The sequence below is a fragment of the Pieris rapae genome, chromosome 23, assembly GCF_905147795.1.
Source record: "Pieris rapae chromosome 23, ilPieRapa1.1, whole genome shotgun sequence".
Classification (NCBI taxonomy): domain Eukaryota; kingdom Metazoa; phylum Arthropoda; class Insecta; order Lepidoptera; family Pieridae; genus Pieris; species Pieris rapae.
Window position 1 is genome coordinate 4,728,087 of NC_059531.1, and position 19,398 is coordinate 4,747,484.

The 19,398-nt window shown below is 34.3% G+C and overlaps 1 protein-coding gene across 2 annotated transcripts in view; it reads left to right on the forward strand.

The window, feature by feature from the left end:
• The window catches only part of LOC110998258 (rho GTPase-activating protein 6), a 92,523-nt gene that overhangs the window by 65,038 nt on the left and 8,087 nt on the right, over positions 1-19,398 (forward strand). For both annotated transcript variants that reach the window (XM_045633410.1, XM_045633409.1), the window contains 3 exons: positions 3,263-3,376; positions 9,083-9,213; positions 15,603-15,773. In XM_045633410.1, the coding sequence (XP_045489366.1) occupies positions 3,263-3,376; positions 9,083-9,213; positions 15,603-15,773 (416 nt within the window). The remainder of the gene's footprint in view (positions 1-3,262; positions 3,377-9,082; positions 9,214-15,602; positions 15,774-19,398) is intronic.

Sequence of the window (19,398 nt, forward strand, 5' to 3'; positions counted from 1 at the left end):
CTTTGATGGCATGCTCAATTTCAGATGGTAGAATATCAGGCTCTTCTGTTGCCCATGAGCTGCTCTTGCTAATCCCTTCAGCGTCATATAGTTCCGCGCAGTAGTTCTTCCAGCGGTCCAACACTTGAGCCACATCTGTAATTAGACGCCCATCTGTACCTTCGATAGCACACGTTCTTGGCTTACGAGTACCAGTCAGTTCTTTTACTTTTTGAAAAAGATATCTGGATTCGTTTTTCAAAGAGTGCTGTTCGATTTCGAGACAGATTTCGTTGATGTGATGTTCATAGTCTTTCCGACAGTAAAGTTGAACCAGACGGCTTAAATCTGCATACCGTTGCTGATCTTCTAGCGAGCGAATACCATTTTCCTTTAGTTCCCGTCTCTCTAGGATGACTTTGGCCGTCTTTGGTGTTATGAAATCTTTCATTACGGGTTTCACTAGCATGTTTTCTCTAACTGTTTCTTCGATCACCCTTTTGAGACTCTCCCATTTGCTGTTACTATCTCTCTCTTCATTATGAAACACAATCATTTTCTGAGCAATACCTTGTCTGAATCCATCGGCGTTTAGACGTTGCATATTTGGACCCTGCTTAGGTTTATATATTCTCTTAAAACGCACTTGCACAGTTGCCACAAGGAGCTGATGATCGGATCCACAGTCAGCACCCGGGTAAGTAGTAGCGTTCGTCACTGAGCTTCTCCATCGGGCCCCTATTAATATATAGTCTATTTGATTTCGACATCTGTCGCCAGGGGATACCCAGGTGTACAGTCTTCGGATGTGTTTCTTGAAGCATGTATTGGTGATGGTGAAGTTTTCTTCACAGCAAAACTGTAGCAAACGCTCGCCTCGATCATTACGTTCTCCGATCCCAAATCTGCCCGCAATACGACGAAGATGGTCATCGTCTGTTGTTATCCCAACTTTGGCATTGAAGTCCCCCAAGATGATGGTAACTTCTCTTTTTGGAAGTTCTTTCAGTGTCTTACTCAGCGTTTCGTAAATGTTCTCCATTTCTTCTACAGTAGATTGCGATGTGGGCGCGTATACCTGTACGATATTTAGCTTACAAGGTATGGTGTTGATTTTAACTGTAATTATACGATCACAAACTGGTCTATATCCTATAACACACCTGTTCAGCGATCGCGGCACAACAAAGGCCACTCCTCTGCTATGTTCGAGTTCCGGGCCCGAGAAATATACTGTACTTCCTAGGTCTGTTGTAAAATGACCCTGTCCTTTCCAGTGTGTTTCGCTTAGCCCTAGCAGGTGAATATTCTTTCTGTGCATTTCGTTTTCCACAATTCTCAGTTTCCCTGATTGATTAAGACCGCGCACATTCCACGTTCCGATGAGATGGGGATGACGAATCGATTTGTAGATGTTAGTTTCATCAGTAGCTGAATTTCCATGCGGTGCCTGACGATCCACTGCCGCATGGCCGGTAGCATATTTCACACCACCTCTCCCGGGAAGATGGCGCCGGGCGTCATCCGGATTGCCAGACATACCACTTTCTGTTCTTAGACCTTTCATGCTGACTCTCTTGGGAAATTAGGAGTGGTGGTTTCCCGTTGCCTTCCACTCCCAGACATTTTTGAAGTTATTTATACTTCAAGGCCGCTGTTGCCTCTTCGGTTGGTTGCCCAGCCGGTTGTATGGATATACCGCCATTGCTCGGTCGCCAGAGCCTCGTCCGTTATCTAGCAGGGAGTACCGCGGCCGGTGCCGCCGTCGGCTATTCATAACGAACCACCAACGCGTGCAGGTGAGGTTGACTGTAGGGCCGGTAAAGATGTTATTTCCGTTCTCCCCTTACTCCCCATAAGGATACCATAGAGTTCTAAATTTGAAATTTGAAAAAAGTTTTCATTAGCAATGTTTCTAACTGGCCATATCTAAACATTTTCAGTGTTACCCACGTAAATGATTAAATAAATTTTCTCGCGTTACGTTTATTGGATATTACTTCTTAAGAATCGATTTTCATATATAAGGCGCCCGGTATGAGAAAAATATGACAGGTAAAATCTACTGATGAATGAACTCTTTGGTTGGATTGTTTTAAAAAATAAATGATAATTGTCAGATAATAATAATTACATAATTTATCAACATTCCATTTGTGAAAAGTTTAATGTAAAATATTTCGCCGATTAGTTATAATAAATGTATATAAAATGAATATTTATATATGTATATTATTTTCATTAATTTGTTAATTTACCCTTTCATATGGTATTAATCATATTTTCAGTTGGATAAACTCTTTTTGCGTATGTTAAGACAATCGTACTTAAGGTGTAAACTCCAGTCGTGCAACAAGAGTTTTAGATTTGCCGCCAATGCACAATAACAAATGACAAATGAATGGAATATACTAAGTTGTGTTACCAATGAGTTCCAAATTTGAATTTCGAAAAAGTTTTCATTAGTAATGTTTCTAACTGGCCAGTTCTAAATATTTTCAGTGTTACGTATCGGGCAGATGTTTGACGTCAATTCGTAAAGAACAGAATATGTTTATATATTTCATAATAATGTTTTTAATTCAATCAAATAAATATTAAAAGCTCATAAAGTGTAAACGATTCATCAACAGTACGTGTTTCCTACAGGTGTTGTGGGCCTACAAAAAAAATCAAGTACCAAAATAGTTTGTCATAAAACACGTTCAAAACAAATATCGAATTACGAATCTTTATTTAATGACTTACACTTGGCGCGAGATTTTACACTTAAAAATTATTAGTATTTTTGTTTCTGTTATTGTATCTCGTATGGCGGAGAAATATGATCACGCGAGGCAGTTGCGCTACTCTGATAGGTCGTAACAATTGTCGCGCTGTTTTGAAATCAATCCAGTAGTTTTGGTGTAAAAGCATTGCAAACATACATACAAAAACACAAATGTTCCCTCGTTATATATAATATTAATAGTTTGTTAAGAATATCTCAAAAGAAACGATTTTGTTATGGTTTGCTAAGTTTCAATAAATAATAATTACAAAGTCATTGTTAAATGATTTATTTCAATAGGCCTATTAAAAAGGCACTTTTGTAAGTTAAATATCTACATTTAAGATATTAAATTAATTCAATATTTATTTAATTTATTTAATTTAAAAAGCATTTTTTATCTGTGCTCCAAAAATCTTGTCAAAATTTACGCGGGAGAAGTTGCGGTTTCCAGCCAGTATATAATAGATTATCAAAATAGCGGTAATTTAATATTCTATAAACTATCCACAGATAACACGTCCGCAGTGACAACAAAACCGAAGCGGAGAGCATATCTTCTCAAGAGGAAAGCTCTCACCACCGGCTTCTTTGACCAAAGCCGGAAGGATGCCGACAAGGAAAAAGGTACCTTTATATGATTGGTTACCCATGTTACATATAAACATATAGACTTAATTCAAGTTCAAACAGTGTATATGTTTGCATAAAACCTATGTCCACTAGTTTCTTTCGACAATAAGAAAAATATGTTTATTTTGGAATATAACATACAGGTATCACTTATTCCACGTCATTAAATTGGAATCGGTAGACATCCCTCCTCATTGGAAAAGAACGCAGAGGGTGCAGGTCGGGAGACAAAAAAACTCTCGGTACACTTTTAAAATAGCAAATCATTAAACAAAACTTATTTTAAAACAAATATCACAAATTAAATAGAAGTAGCCTGCCTAGCACTAGTCTCAGGCCTTTATATCACCTAGATAATCGTTAAGTTAGTATGCCAGTTTACACAGCTTTCATTATACATTTGTTAAATTTATTAATAGGCAAAGATAAGAGAGAGAGCCTTTGGGATTCTTCTTTAGTAAATATTTTTCCCAAAAAAGAATTACTAACTTCAGATAGTCTTGTACGGGGAAATTGCAGCCTGCGTTTGTTCAGAGAATTAACAATGTGCGTATGTTCTATTCTAGTAAACTTATCACTATTTCTGCATACATACATAATATTTTTATAAATATATTGCGATGGGAAAGGTAAGTATATTATTCCTTGAATTTGTCCTTCACAGATTTCCTCCATTTTAAATTATAGATTATACGAATAAACATTATATATTCTGTATAGCTTGCCAGTGGATTGTAATGTGTGCTTATGTGTGTGGCAGAGATTTATTTAAGTTTATGTTGACAAATAAATGACTATATATAAAAGAAGCTGAAAGCGGAGCTCTATAGTTGTACTAGTATATGTAGTAGTATGTTAAGTTAACACTGATTTTCTGATTGATTGTACGATATTTAGACAATTTTTCTACAAGAATATTATAGTATGATAATTCAGCTATCATAAGCTTCTTCTAACACACATGTCTAAACTCCAATTAATGGACGTGAATTAAATAGTAAATATTATTCTTTTTCTTTTTCTTTTTTTTTCCATTAAATTTTTCTAATTATGTGTAAGTTGCATGCTTAAATAAATAAAAACTAGATAATGCATTATAATAAAACTTTCAATGTACTAAATACCTTTTTTCTATAGTTACTGCCAATTTTATGTCTCATCTAACGCGTGTACATAAGTACAAACAAGTTTTTTCCAATTATCCATAGTGTGTATCTGTTAGTAATCTGTTTTTATTAGAAAACCTTGGTTATAAAAATCGGGCATAAGTTACGAGGTGGTAGCCGTTTAATAAATCAAAATGATCTATTAATTTAACCGAGCAACTGTACAGTGTTCGAGTTTTATTGGGTTTCAAACGATATACGACTATTTTAGTGGAAAATTTACAATTGTTTATTGTAAGTGGAAAATTTGTCTAAATTTTCACTAATATCGTTGTTCCAAATTGAGTTTGCATTTATTTATTAAAAACAGTAGGACTTATAGCTTAGCTGTTGTTAACTGATACCAAGTGGCTCGCAAATTCTTAAAAGGCCGGCAACACCCTCTAGCATCGAGAGTGTCCATGGGCGGCGGTATCACTTAACATCAGGTGAGCCTCCTGCCCGTTTGCCCCCTGTTCTATAAAAAACTTTTGGTTCCATAAAAAACGCCAATTTCATATATAACGACCTAATATTTCTACAATTTCGACTCTATTTATAGCACATAAAGCTAATTTTACAACAAACGTGCGTTCAAACTGTTTCATATATCAAGATGTGATGACTGACACTGCTCACATACAAAGTGTGTCTAATAATAGCATGTGTACGTGGCGCCTAACATTATCGACAAATTCTTTGGTTTCTAGTCATACATACTTTCGCCAACACAGAAAATCCGTAAACAGTTTTCCTTATTGTGTATTATTGCAATTTAAGACGATTTAAGTTAGTCGTTGGAAAGAATGTCCCCCTATGGTCCCCGCCCCCCGTCTTGTCAGAAAAAGGAATCAAAGCTCGCAATAATAAAAAATAAATCAGTGGCGCTGCAACCTGTTTAGGTCTTGGCCTCAGATTTCTGAATCTGTTTTAGGATCATTTTTCAAACTAAAATGCAAGTAGGTGATCAGCCTCCAGTGCCTGACACACGTCGTCGACTTTTTGGGTCTAAGACATTCTGTCATTGAGAGTGTCCCCTCACACTTTATAATCGATTTTTGTTTTTGTTTAATAATTGTTTCGATTGATATTTGTATGTGCTTTAGAGCAAGTATGTGCTTTGGAGAAAGGGGAAGGTGATTAGGTTTTTAAAGGCAAGGTGCTTTCATAGCGTGGGCGAGTATCTAGATCATAAGTTTAACACCAATTCTAATTACCTCTCCTATTATAACGACATTATGTAAATGCTTCTATTATGTGACATAATAAAATTAATGACATTTGCATGCCGATTTATATATGGCTGATTTTTGTAATAATTGTATCTAATTGTACCACTATCTTAGCAAATAAACGATTTCATTTCATTTCATTTCAATGTCATGTTTGCCTCTAAGTGCTTGTCACATTAAAAATTGTATTTTGTGTTTGCTTTTACCAATGTATCAGTGTGCCGAGCGTTGGCAAACTTTATCAATAAAAAATAGAGTGTCCATGGGCGACGGTATCACTTAACATCAGGTGAGCCTCCTGCCCGTTTGCCCATTTAGCGGCAGAGTGGCCGGTCGTCGACGATTCGAACCGAATTCGTTGAATAAAGCTGCGATACGAAAACGTTACGAATTTTACAATGTTGAATTCCAGAAAATAATTTGTGTTAATGATCGAAAGAGAAACAAACATTAAACGTTAAGTGAAAGAATGAGATGGCGAGTGATATTGTGCGGGTACGACCCAAAATTCTTGACAGCCTGACCTACTTAGATACTTTTACCATAATCAATTTATTAATATAATGGCCGTGATACAAGTAAACAGTATAAAAATATATCGTAAATGTTGGCAATGAATAACAAAAGAGTTTTTAGTTCATAAAATTAAGATTGCGTTTATAATAATAATAATTAACTGTTTTTAGATTTGGATTAAAACGTAAATAAGTAGTTACTTTTATAAGATTTCTCATTGATTTTTAAATAAATATTGTACAAACAGTTTTTTAATTGCGATAACTGTTATTTTATATTCTTTAGTTAAAACCCAAATAAATAATCACTGTTAAAACATTTCTATATTAATAATATTTTAGTTATTTGATTTACTTAAAACACAAATACTAATAAATAGCGAATCCTGAGAATGGTTTGGTATGATTCAATATTAAATGACTACATTTGGGAAAGTCTAAAATACAGTAAATCCACGGGATAATGCGCACGGAAGCTAAAATCTAAACCAAATTGTGCGTAGAGTCATTCCGCGCCGAAGAAGTGAGACTTCATAATATGGAAATGAAAAAAGGAAGGAGTAGAAATAGATATTAAGGGCCTGTTTCACAATGTCCGGATAAGTTCCAAATAAGCTATTTGTTACTTATTGGTAGGATAAATAGTATTTTTGCATTTCACGACTGTCAGATAGCGCTTTTCGTCATATAAGTATCTTATTTGGAACTTTTATCTTTCGAATAATTTATGTGTTGCATAGCTATTTGGCACTTTATCCATACATTGTGAAACAGGCCCTTAGTGTTGTTTCTTTAAGGCTAAGGACTCACGAAGCAGGTTGTTAGCCCGCCGTGGTTGCGGACCCGCAGCCTTCGTAGAATACAAGTCAAAAATTAAATCATATTTCACGACGCGTTTTACGACCTCGGCGTGTGCGATTGTTTGCAGGTCCCACTGCACCGGCGGTCATCTTTTACCGGTAAAGTCTATTAACATTGGGCACATTTACCATTGGTTTCATCTTGATAAATTAAATAATTAATATTATATATACTCGTATATGCCAGTTCTTCTTACCCGCTCTACGCCCTTGACTTGCGAACTGGTGGTAAATGTAAATTTACGATTAATTTAATTAGTTTTTCTTGACGTTCATAAGTGTACATATTTACCTAAAAGAATAAAGATATTTTGATTGATTGATTGATATTAAAATATAACAATTTGAACGTATTTCAGCTAATTTCACGAATCTCACACTGTTTTCTTCGCTGCATTGCAAGAATGCTCGGAAAATTTGAATTCGACATCTAATTATCTGGATTCCTCTTGTTAGTAACCCAAGTTCCGACAATATGGACAATTAAATTTGCGTAAATTGCGATATCCTAAATACAATAGGCTCCTGTAGTCTCGCTTGCCCCGTTATGCTATAGAAAATACACATAGGGGCAAATCCTTAAAGAAGACCTGGAATTACAAGCCCTGATATGTTATCCAGACTTATCCCTGGTTAGATTCACCACAACATGCACATGTCCACAAGCGAGCTGAGACACCAGTCGATCCAGTCCTTATACCTCTCATGGGGATACCCATAACTAAAAGAAATTCCCCCAACATTCTTTTGAAACTTATCACCAACTTTTTCTAAGTTTAAAGGACCATAAAAGATTTTCGTAGATTGTTTAATTTTAGTCTAATAAAAGAGTTTATATACAGTATGAGGAGTTTAAATAAATAGCTATTGTAATCGGTAATCACATATTTTCACGGGTAATAACAGTTTCTAGGTGATACTCATCGTCTATTCGCGGCGAACTATTATGAGCGCGCTAAATTTGCACAATGCCGAGCGCGCTTTTAGATCGTGCGATACCTCTTCCGTGAAATTGGACCATTGGGTTATGGGGCGATTATATTTTATTACGGGCCACTGTCTTAAGAAACTGTCCTTGGCACTCCAGACAGTATATGCAGAGGCTGTCAATCTCTATTAAATACGCTAAAACTTTTATATAAGTCACTTTTCGGTAGCGTTATTTTTTCACAATGGTGTCCGAAGTAAAGCAATTTTTTTTTTTGTAGAACAGGGGGCAAACGGGCAGGAGGCTCACCTCATGTTAAGTGATACCGCCGCCCATTGACACTCTCGATGCAAGAGGGCTCGCGAATGCGTTGCCGGCCTTTTAAGAATTGGTACGCTCTTTTCTTGAAGGACCCTAAGTCGAATTGGTTCGGAAATACTTCAGTGAGCAGCTAGATCCACCAAGTGGGAGTTATGATTTGAGAAATTTATATCTCGTAAAACTTAATATTATGTTGAATACACCCGATAAACAATCATAAATAGCATGTCTAATGCAAGGTCTCATCAGTATTAATCTAGTGGATATAAAGAAAAACATACAGAATGTTGATTTTTACAGGGGTTGAGTTGAAGGACCTCCCGTAGTTTGACCCCATCTAACCCCTAGATTCGTTTGATCTACGAATTATGGGCCATCCTGTATATTGTTTTAAGACTTTTTTTTTTGATTAATTTTTATGATTACTATGTAGGTTAAGAAAATTGTAAATACTGTATATTTGATTGATTACTAAACGTTGTTAGTAAAAAAAATACAAAAATGTCTCTGTGGAAGTGTACCACTGTTAATGTCCACACTACATTGCGCTCTTCGTTGAGCGAAGAAACCACCAGCTGGTACTGTCAGGTTCTAGTTTAAATCTTTACTAAGCGTTCACTTGATGCCCCCACCCCAGCTTCTACTCTAAAGAGAACAAAGATTGGTGATTATTAATTAAATGAAAATTCCATTTCGCAGAAGCAACTGGGAGTGTTTTTGGAGTTCCTTTGGCGCAATGTGTGGAGACAGAACGCGCTTTAAGAAGACAACAGCACACGGGATCTCGGGCTTCCCTCGCCTCTCTCAATACACTTGAGAAAGGAGAAGATGTAAGTTTTGGCTTCTTAATTAGATTTGCGTTGGAGATGGTACACTTCAACTCTAGTCAATTTTCATAATGTACTGTTCCTAAACTCACCACTTCTACTGTTTGCTTAGGCTTATCTTTCAGAGCATTTAAAGAACGATAACAAAAAGATGATTGTTAAGGCTTTCCATTATGTTTGTTTCTATGTATTTCTCTATATGGCTCTTTTATCTCTGCCTTTTAATAAATTTAAGAAATGTATTAAAGAAAAGCTGTGTAAAAAGGCTTACTATAAAGTTATTGATTATCTAGTTGATAAAAGGGCCTGGGACTAGTGCTGGGCAGGCTGCCTCTAATTAATTTGATATATTTGTTTTAAATATTGTTTGATGATTTGCTTTTTTAAAAGAGTACCGAGAGTTTTTTACGCCGGCTTTTTCTCTCGGCCTACACCCTCTGTCTTTGCCGATGAGTAGGGATGCCTACAGGTTCGAATTGATTGACGTGGAATAAGTGATACCTAGATGATCTTATGTTCCAAAATAAACGAATTTTATTTTATTTTATTTTTATTATGAAAAAAAATGAAAATTGTAAATCATCGTTGATGGGTTTTTGAAGTGAAACTTCTTGAGGCGCATAAGAGTAAAATTTTTACGAAACGTCACGAAGATGTGCAGCGTTTTTTATCGAAGAAACGGGAGACAACGATTGTGACGGAATGAGAGAGAGTGAGAAAGGGAAATCGAGAAAAAAATACACGCTATTGTTTATTTATTTTTTATGTATTTGGATGTATCCACAAAAGGTTTCACTAATAAAGATTATTGATGTATTCGTTAAGTAGTTATATATAAGATAGAAACATTACATAGAAATTCTATCGCATCACGTCTTTTTTTAACGGTTCTTGCCCAAACAACCTAGGCCTTCGCCATTGCACGTATCCCATATTATATGTTACTTGTTCTAGAAATACAGAAAACTCACAATATTAAATGGATATTTAAATAGTAAATATGTGTTTGGCATTTGCTATTTGTAAGTTCAGAAATAGTTGGCGCGACTCAGCCAAGACACGTAAAGTGCACCTGGGCCTATCCAGCTGAATATTAATAAAAACACGTTTACCAGAACAAAACGTCATTATTTTAATAATTATTATTATTCGCCGATAGATGTCAGGAAGATACATTTTTCAGTTTGAATTGGGACTACTCAAACACCACCTTTTTGTTATTTTCTATCATTTATTCCTAGCTAGATCGATTTATCGCCCCCGAAAACCCCCGTATACTAAATTTCATGAAAACCGTTGTAGCCGATCCCGAGATTCCAATTATATATATTATATATACAAGAATTTCTCGTTTAAAGACATAAGATAAGATAAGATAACAGCATTAAAATTTCTATTGAGACAATTAGTTCGTTACATCTGAACCTACCTATTTATCCAAAGAAAAGATTTATTGCTTGTAACATTTTAATGTTTGTTTACAAACTAATTAAATAAATATTACATAAATCAAACAATAAGAATTTATCTTAAAATGTTATAAAATATATTATTAAAAGCAATTTAGGAAAGGTTCCGAAGATACTGGCAGCGTTCTCCATTTGAATAGCTAGACTAATTAAACCTTTTTGATAAAGAGAAAGAGTAAAGAGCGTACCAATTCTTAAAAGGCTGGCAATGCACTCTGGCTTTAAGAGTTTCCATGGGTGCCCCGTCCTATAAAAAAGTAGCGTATTCTTCCATCAATGCGTAACAAACCCTTATAACAGCATTCAGATGAGCAACCTAGTTTTTAGTTTACCAAAAACTTTTTTTACTTTTTATATTAACAAAGCTCAGTATTGCAATACTTCCAAAGTAGGTCACATACAACATCTGTTTTTAGTATATTGTGTCACTTTTCATATATTTAGCATCTTTTAAGCAATGTACGTATAATATTCATGACGCTTAACCAGGCAGGCTTATCACCAGGAATCGAAATCGTCAGCAAATTATAAAATATAATCTATTTATGAAATTTACTAATGAAAATCACAAATTCTCTTACATTTTAATCAGCCTCAATGTCCTATGGAATGGATAGTAAATGCAAGCGAATTATTCAAATTTGGAAAAAAAATCCGGCTAGTATTTACACATCTCTTAGACATTTCAATTGAATTGAAATAAAAAATTGAATTTAGAATGCCTAACGAAAGAGAAGATATTTGATTTTCTAAGAACCATAGACTTAGTATATACTGGCGTATAGACGAACTGGCATCTCGATAAAGCGTGACCAATTTTGATTTGTCAGTGTGTGCATTAGCTAGTGATGTACCTTTTACTTTGGAGGACTATCGATAACTTATTGAAGTTAGATTTTCGACCCTTGGAGAAAGTTGTTCCATAGACTGTTTTTGTCCAAATTATAATCATGACATTATGTAAAAGAAAAAGCATTAATAAAAAAAACAACTTTTTTCATTGCTTCTTAATTTATTGACCTTTAAACAGAACAATCTTATTAAACTGGTTCCTTACAGTTTCCTTTCCTAAATTATTAAGTTTACATTCATACTTAAGTCGAATGTCAAAGTAAATTTCTATAACGTATTTCATTATTAAATACCTATGACCACTTAAAATATCTTGGTCCAAATTGTGTTCCAAATTCTTCTTTGGATTCCAACCAACGCGCCCAATTAATCTCAATCATTTTCCTCTTAGTATAGTATCTGTTGGACAAATAATACAAAATTGGGCAAAATGGTTCAGATACGAGACGGTAAACGTAAGCAAGCATTTATTTTCATAAGTAACATTCAAGATAAAATATCGATAATTCTATCGATTAATTTGTCAATCCCTAGCGTACATGTAAAATTAATTGATGAAATATTTATCTACTAAAATTATGTAAATTAACAACAAATGGACTTCCACATATATAAAATATGAAAGTAAACAAAAGCATTGGCATTATTTTATATTTTATATAGGATAAAAGACAAATTTTAACCAAAAATAAACGCGTCATGCCAGTGATGACGATTTGGGTATTTACCTGTGAAATGTGCAATTGTCAGGATTATTTCTATTATTAACACCACAATCACTGACAGAACATGTAACCATTGTTGAATACAATAAGTTATAGATTACAAATAGATTTACTGAAAATAAACCACGATGTACGCAAAAAATCAAAAATACTAAGGGGTTGTTTCTCCGCGTGCTGACTTGTGATGACCTGTCATTCAAAACCAGTCACAGTTTCATTGGATTCGCTATCCTTTTCTATCTTGCCAAATTTCCGTAAGGGATTTTCTTCTCCCTCGCTCGTTTTGTTGATCTATACGCCAGTATATACTAAGTCTATGCTAAGAACCTAACATTTTAAATTTAGAACACCTTTTAAAGTGAGTTCTAGGCGCTATTTTACCTATTTCAAAATTCGAATCTAATTTTAAATATTCCGTGCGTAAACAGCAAGTGGCTAAACGCACGATCAGGGAAACATTTGCACTTGAGACAGGAATAGACCAATCAACAATCCATAAAGACGTATTGGAGATGGCAGACATGATCACAGACGACCAGTAGGCGTCGTATACATGACACAAGCCAATATATTTGTTAGTGTTTGCTGATGGAAAGACATTTGTTAAACTTATATGACATTTTTTACATTTTAATTTCTCTTACTTAAACCTGGGTCCACTAGATATTAAGTAATCTAGTAGAAGGGATATAAAGCAGATAAAATTACCCAAATACCTCGAATATTTTTTTTGAGATAGATTTACATTTTAACTAACTTAATAATAAGTTGATTTAAACAATTATATATTAAAACTAGATTCCTAACCTTACAATCATTCTAATCGTATAAAAATAAACTAACTTTTTATTTAAATTCAAGATCATTTATTCATTTAGTTAATACGAGGACAATATACACTTGTGAACATCAATAGAGTAATAAAAAAATGCTGAATGCTTCTTAAAATACCTACTGCCAGTTCTCAAATCAAGAGCGTAGAACGGAAAAGAAGAGCTAGCAATAAACTCTGCGCCAACTTTTTAATCGCCAAGTTTTTTGTTTTACAAGAAGTTTCTAAGGAGCTGCAACCATTACACCATGTTTTACATGACATCTTAAGTAATTATTAATTACAATGTGAAACAAAAAAAATCGTTCTGGCCGGCAACGCACCCACTTAAATGGGTGTCCATGGGCTGCGATGACCTTTTTAGTTATAGGCTTATTAGCTCCCCTGTACTATAAAATAATATAACGTATAATATTTTTTTGGCGACCTAACAATTCAAATGGCTTTTAAAATTCGCTACTAAAATATTCTATTGATGAAAGATGAATTGTTTGCATAAACACTTTTGTTATAACGAAACGCTTTACGGAAGTCCATAAAAAAGCTGTTAAAATGCAACCAGCTGTTCTTGTTACACTCCCGTACAAATGTTATGGACGTGACACAATTTGCTAATGATAAAAGCAAAACTGTCATGGCGGACATTTTTATGCCAGTTCTTTATGCCCTTGATTTGAAAATGAGTAAATAAAATTTTGTATATAATATTTATCAGAGTACTTATAAGCAGCTTTTATTTTGAGTCTTACAATCTTATAATATACATATATATAAATCACGTGTCACGTTGTTTGTCCGCGATGGACTAGCTAAACTACCGAACCGATATCAATCAAATTTGCGTGTGCAGTTTGATTTTACTTAAAAGATAGAATAGCTTACATTTCAATTTATAACCAGCAAAATTATTGTATTGCAAATATTTGTTTATTATTTGATACAATGCTAACAGATTGCGCTGTGTTAAAAGTACCAACGTTTCACATAAGTTCTCCTACCGTTTCCCTTGAATGAAATGAAATGAAAATACTTTAAATTAATGTTCTTTAATTTTTTTATATAACATTTGGTTATTTTTGATTATTTGGGCACTTCTTGCACTTTACTAATCATTTTTCTTTTTCTCTTACTAGAAGAGAAGAATCTCTTGCCTAGAAGAGATGCTTTTTAACGAGAAGGCCGCCCGTTTACCGCTTATAATTATTATGTATCGTGTCTCTTTTATTCATTTACTCCTTAATGTAATAAATGAAAAGCTCGACTAAATTACTTACCCGCTAGTGTAATTAAGACATAATTACATAGGCTAAAATTGACGTCACGTGACGTCAACGTGACGTCACGTATCTGGTTACCTGGCCTTAATAAAAGGCCATGATAATTTTATACTATGACGCTATGTACAGAAATAGAGCAATTCGTTACCAACGGGTGAACATTTTTCTATGTATATAATGAGCTGGTTTCTATGTTTCAAATAACAAGACAGGTGATTCAGAGTTGAATGTATTCCTGTCTTGAGAGCTGTGTTGGCCTAGTGCCTTCAGTGTCCGCTCCTCATCCCTGAGATCGTAGGTTCGATCCACAGGTCTGCACTAATAGACTCTTTATTTGCGCATTTAAAATTCGCTCGTAGGCAAACATCGTGCATTACACCCAAAAAGTCGACGGCGTGTGTCAGTCACAAGAGACTGATTGACTTCCCTGATATATTGACAGTTGAATGAAACAAATACAGAAATCTAAGGCATGAGAAAAAAATTTAACGCCACTGATTTATTTATGATAGATTAGATATGATACATACAGACTTAACAAAATAACCTAATCCGTAAGTTTTGTGATTATAAAACTCCTCTGGACACTCTCCATGGTAAATTGAAAGTCCGGATGAGTGCGGAGAAAAGACAATTATTGACACAAAAGTGTTAAAATTTTTGTTTCAATAATTGATACTATTTTACTATTATTTAATATCCTTACCCCTGATAAAATATTTTTTGCTAGGGACTAAGATAGATTAACTAAGTTATCATGTAACAGATTTTCATTGTCAAGTCTTAATTGTCGTCATTTTAACATGTGATATTGGAGAGCACATTCCACTTTATGGAACCAGCTGCCTACTGAAGTATTTCCGAACCAATTCGACTTAGGGTCCTTCAAGAAAAAAGCGTACCAATTCTTGGCCGGCAACGCACCCGCGACCCCTCTAGCATTCATGTGTCCGTTTGCCCCCTGCTCTATAAAAAAAATACTATGTAATATAACAAAAACCTTAGCCACAGCAACGCTTGGCCGAGTCTTCTAGTATTAGTATACATATACAAAATATTATTTATTTCACAAACTTAAACTTTCTTAACCTTTTAATTCTCTTCTTCTCACTTTTCTCTGTTTCCATCTATTTCCTATTTTATTTGTTAATTTGGTTTTATTAAAAAACCTATCTACCATTACTAATAACACATCTTCTTTCGAAAGAAAACTAAAGTAAAGCGAAAACAATTTCAGAGTGAATCCTGTGATTCAGGAGATTGGGGCTGGGCAGGTCTAGAAGAGGCAGGTGGAGGTAGACCCAGAGTTCCAGCACTAGTCTCCGCCTGCTTGGCCCACCTTCGCCGACATGGTCTTCATACCATGGGCCTCTTCCGGGTCTCCGCTTCAAAGAAGAGAGTGAGACAAGTAAGTGGAAAATTTTAATTACTTAGAGTCAAAACTTATGTGACTCAAAACTAAAGCGGCGAAGGGTTTCTTGCCAGCTCTTCTTGCCCGTTCTACACCCTTGACTTGCGAACTGGTAGTAAATGTAAATTAAGAATTCATTTAACATATTTTCTGTTAACGTTCATAAGTCTACTTGGTTACCTAAATGAATAAAGTTATTTTGAGTTTTGAGTTACTTTAATTTTTTTTTTACGCAAATGCGATGCGATGCGATGTGCACCAAAATATTATCTTAATATAAGTATATAAATCACGAGCCACGTTGTTTGTCCGCGATGGACACCTTAACTAACGAACCGATATTATCAAATTTGATCTCTAGATCTATTATTTTATTGCAAACATTTGTTTATTATTTGATACAATTCTAACAGATGGCGCTGTGTTAAAAGTACCAACGTTTCACATAAGTTCTCCTACCGTTTCCCTTGAATATCTTGCTGCTATGTAATATAACAAAAACCTTAACCACAGCAACGCTTGGCCGAGTCTGCTAGTACATAAATTTTTGTTTTAACAACTAAGAATTGTGCTTCCTTGTATTTAATGTCACAATAAAACCCAACAATGTTGATTAGTTAATTGTGAAACATGAACGTGCAACTCGCAAAGCAAACAAAACTAAATTTAACCAAATGTAACGTCAAACACTAACCAAAACACCAATTAACGCAACTGTTCAACAATGTTGTAACATTTGAAGGCCGTTGCTACGACAGAAAATAAGTTGTTTGAGAATATATAGGTATGTAGCTACAATATGCGGTGTACACCCTAAATCGTTAGTGTTTAGGTCTAGTCTTATTACTCTAGTCAAGGTTCCCCTCTCTCCTCCAAGTCCCTTTGGATTGAAAAGTATACCTCTCTTTATTTAAAAAAGATTTGACTGCGGGCATTGCAATGAAATCCTACATATTGAAACAAACAAAAATAACAATCAAAACAAATGTTTATTGTAGTAGCGACATCAACAATTTTCGATATATCCCTGAATCATATGGTTTGGGTCTTGCCCTAATTATTTTTTTGAAATATTGTTGTATCGGAAATAAAAATATCGCCGATAGGTTGGGGAAAATTATTTTCGCTTTATAGTATATATATGAACTTATAATTAAATCTCTTTGGCTATACTATTAGTAACTGGCTGGTTTTGGTATCTTTAAAAGTTTAGATTTTAAAGATAATTCCAAATTCAAATAAGGAAAATGTGTGATTTTATTTCGTACTGTCAAGATAAGTGAATCTAATGAAGAAATGACATACATTTTACAATTTTACTACAAAAAAGGGTAATGCAACGCAAGCCACCAAAAAATTGCGATATTTATGGTCCTAGTGCAGTGTCTGTGGTAAAAAAATATCAAAATGTTACTTACATAGTTTATTTAAATGTAAATAAAAAAAATGTTATGAATTTTCTTAAAAAATACGAAGAAACTTTTTCCCCAACCCATTATATTATCTACATGTAATAGTTAGAGCACCACACGACAACTTCGTGAAGAGCTAGCTGCTATTAAAAGAGCCACCCATGAGCGATCAGGCTGGATTTCAACGCCCCCCACAAATCCTAAAAAGATCGTTCGAATTGGTGGCTGTAGATGAATATATTATTAGGTTATTTTCTATCTTGTCTTCTCACTCTCAGAAGCCTATTAGAAATTAATGTTATTTTGCAAATACACAAGGCCTGTAAATCCCAATACGCAGACAGATATATGTATATTGAATTGGCCATAAAATATGTAAGATTGATTGCATATTAATTGAATTGATCTCAGCAAATCGTGGATTATTGCCTCGTTTAGATTACGAACTCTACACCAGAGTTGTGTATAAATAAGTTTGAACTGGGTCAACTGGGATTCAGACGATTTGATAAAAATATTCATTTACAAAGTAAAAAAAATACTAATTTATTTATTTACACGTCGTTACAATATAAAACTTATATAAAAACATTAGGTAGTATAAAAATACACTAACTTTTATTTTAGCATGTAAATGCGGTAGAAGATGCAGAGTCCCCATTTTAGGCAACTCCAAGGGATACTTTTATCAGACCCTGGATAATAGGGACTATATTAAATCTCTCATAAGCAGATAAGTACTCGGTAATATAAGCCTTCATGGTGACAGGAATCGAGGATCCATAACGCATGCAAGAGCCAAGAACGTCTATAAGAAATATGGTAATATTAAAGCGATGACTGTTTAGTGTGGGCAGATACTCCATCTTACGCCTGGCACCTGCCCAGTGCATAGTGTGTGACCGCACTGCAATTCGCGATGAAATTTGTATCCTACAATACAAGAATATATGTATAGACTACGAAGATACAACCTCTGAGGCAATATACAACCTCTTAATAGACCTGGAGACATAGCTAAGTGGGGCCAGTTAGTGGGCCTTTCTTTACGTTGAAGGAAGGGCAGCCCTTTCGTCCTTCCTTCCTATACAATTGTCTTTGGTAAAGTCTCGTCCAGTGAAGGAAAAGATTATAAGGAAAACCCGCTTGACTTAGACCCAAAAATGGAGGATGTGTGTCAGTCACAAAACTGCAAGAAACATACCGAAATACAGTCAAAATCAAGAGTGCCACTAGTTTACTTATTTGATTATTCACAAAAAAATAAAACAGTACTTATTTAATGTAATTTAAATAATTGTAAATACGAGTATGATACAATAAAAACCGACGATATCTAAATTTAACTCTGTTAATACTTCAGTCGATTTCAAAGTAAATGCAACAATCTTGCGAACAAGAACGAGACGATGTCTAGCGGGTCTATGATTAGATATCGTTGACCAATCACAAACGAAACGCGCCATTATAATATGTAAGAACGTATTTATTTAAACTCAGTTACATTAATAGAAAAAAAAAACAATAATTATTAAGGATGCAACGGGCTGCATTATCGCTAACATGCGTTCTCTTACATCAGTTACGATAGTCATGATTATGCTGGTTAGGATAATATGGCTACGAAGTGTTTATGTATAAGAATTTTAAAAGAGATAGAGAGGTAGCCAATCGTATGGAGTTGGACAGCGTATTCTATAACTTAATTGCCTAAACACATATTCTTAAGGAAATATTTAATAACTGAATTATTAACAAGTGTGAATAAAACATCGTTTTAAGTAATCTAAAAACAAAAGCCCAATATAGAGAATCCCGATAACAATAAAATAGTCTGTGCTGCTAAACCGCAATAATTTATTTATATGAACAAATGCCATGTATGCTTAATGATACATCAGTCATCAGTGTCATCTGTTTTATTGTAAAACTTTAAAGTTTAAACTAGTCGTCTAACGTATTGTGAATCAGTGGCAGTTACGACTTACACAATGGATTTCCGATCTATTTCTATAAAAAGGTGTTTTTGTATCCTTGATTTAACATTTATAATTTTATTTGCAGTACAGCGTCGTTTTGACATAATATATAAGTAATTCGTCGAACCATTTTTAACAATTTATCGAAACATATACCAAAGATTTTATATATTTAATTTATTTACTAAATATTCATTCTATAAAAATATTTGTAAGTTTTGTTAAATGTTT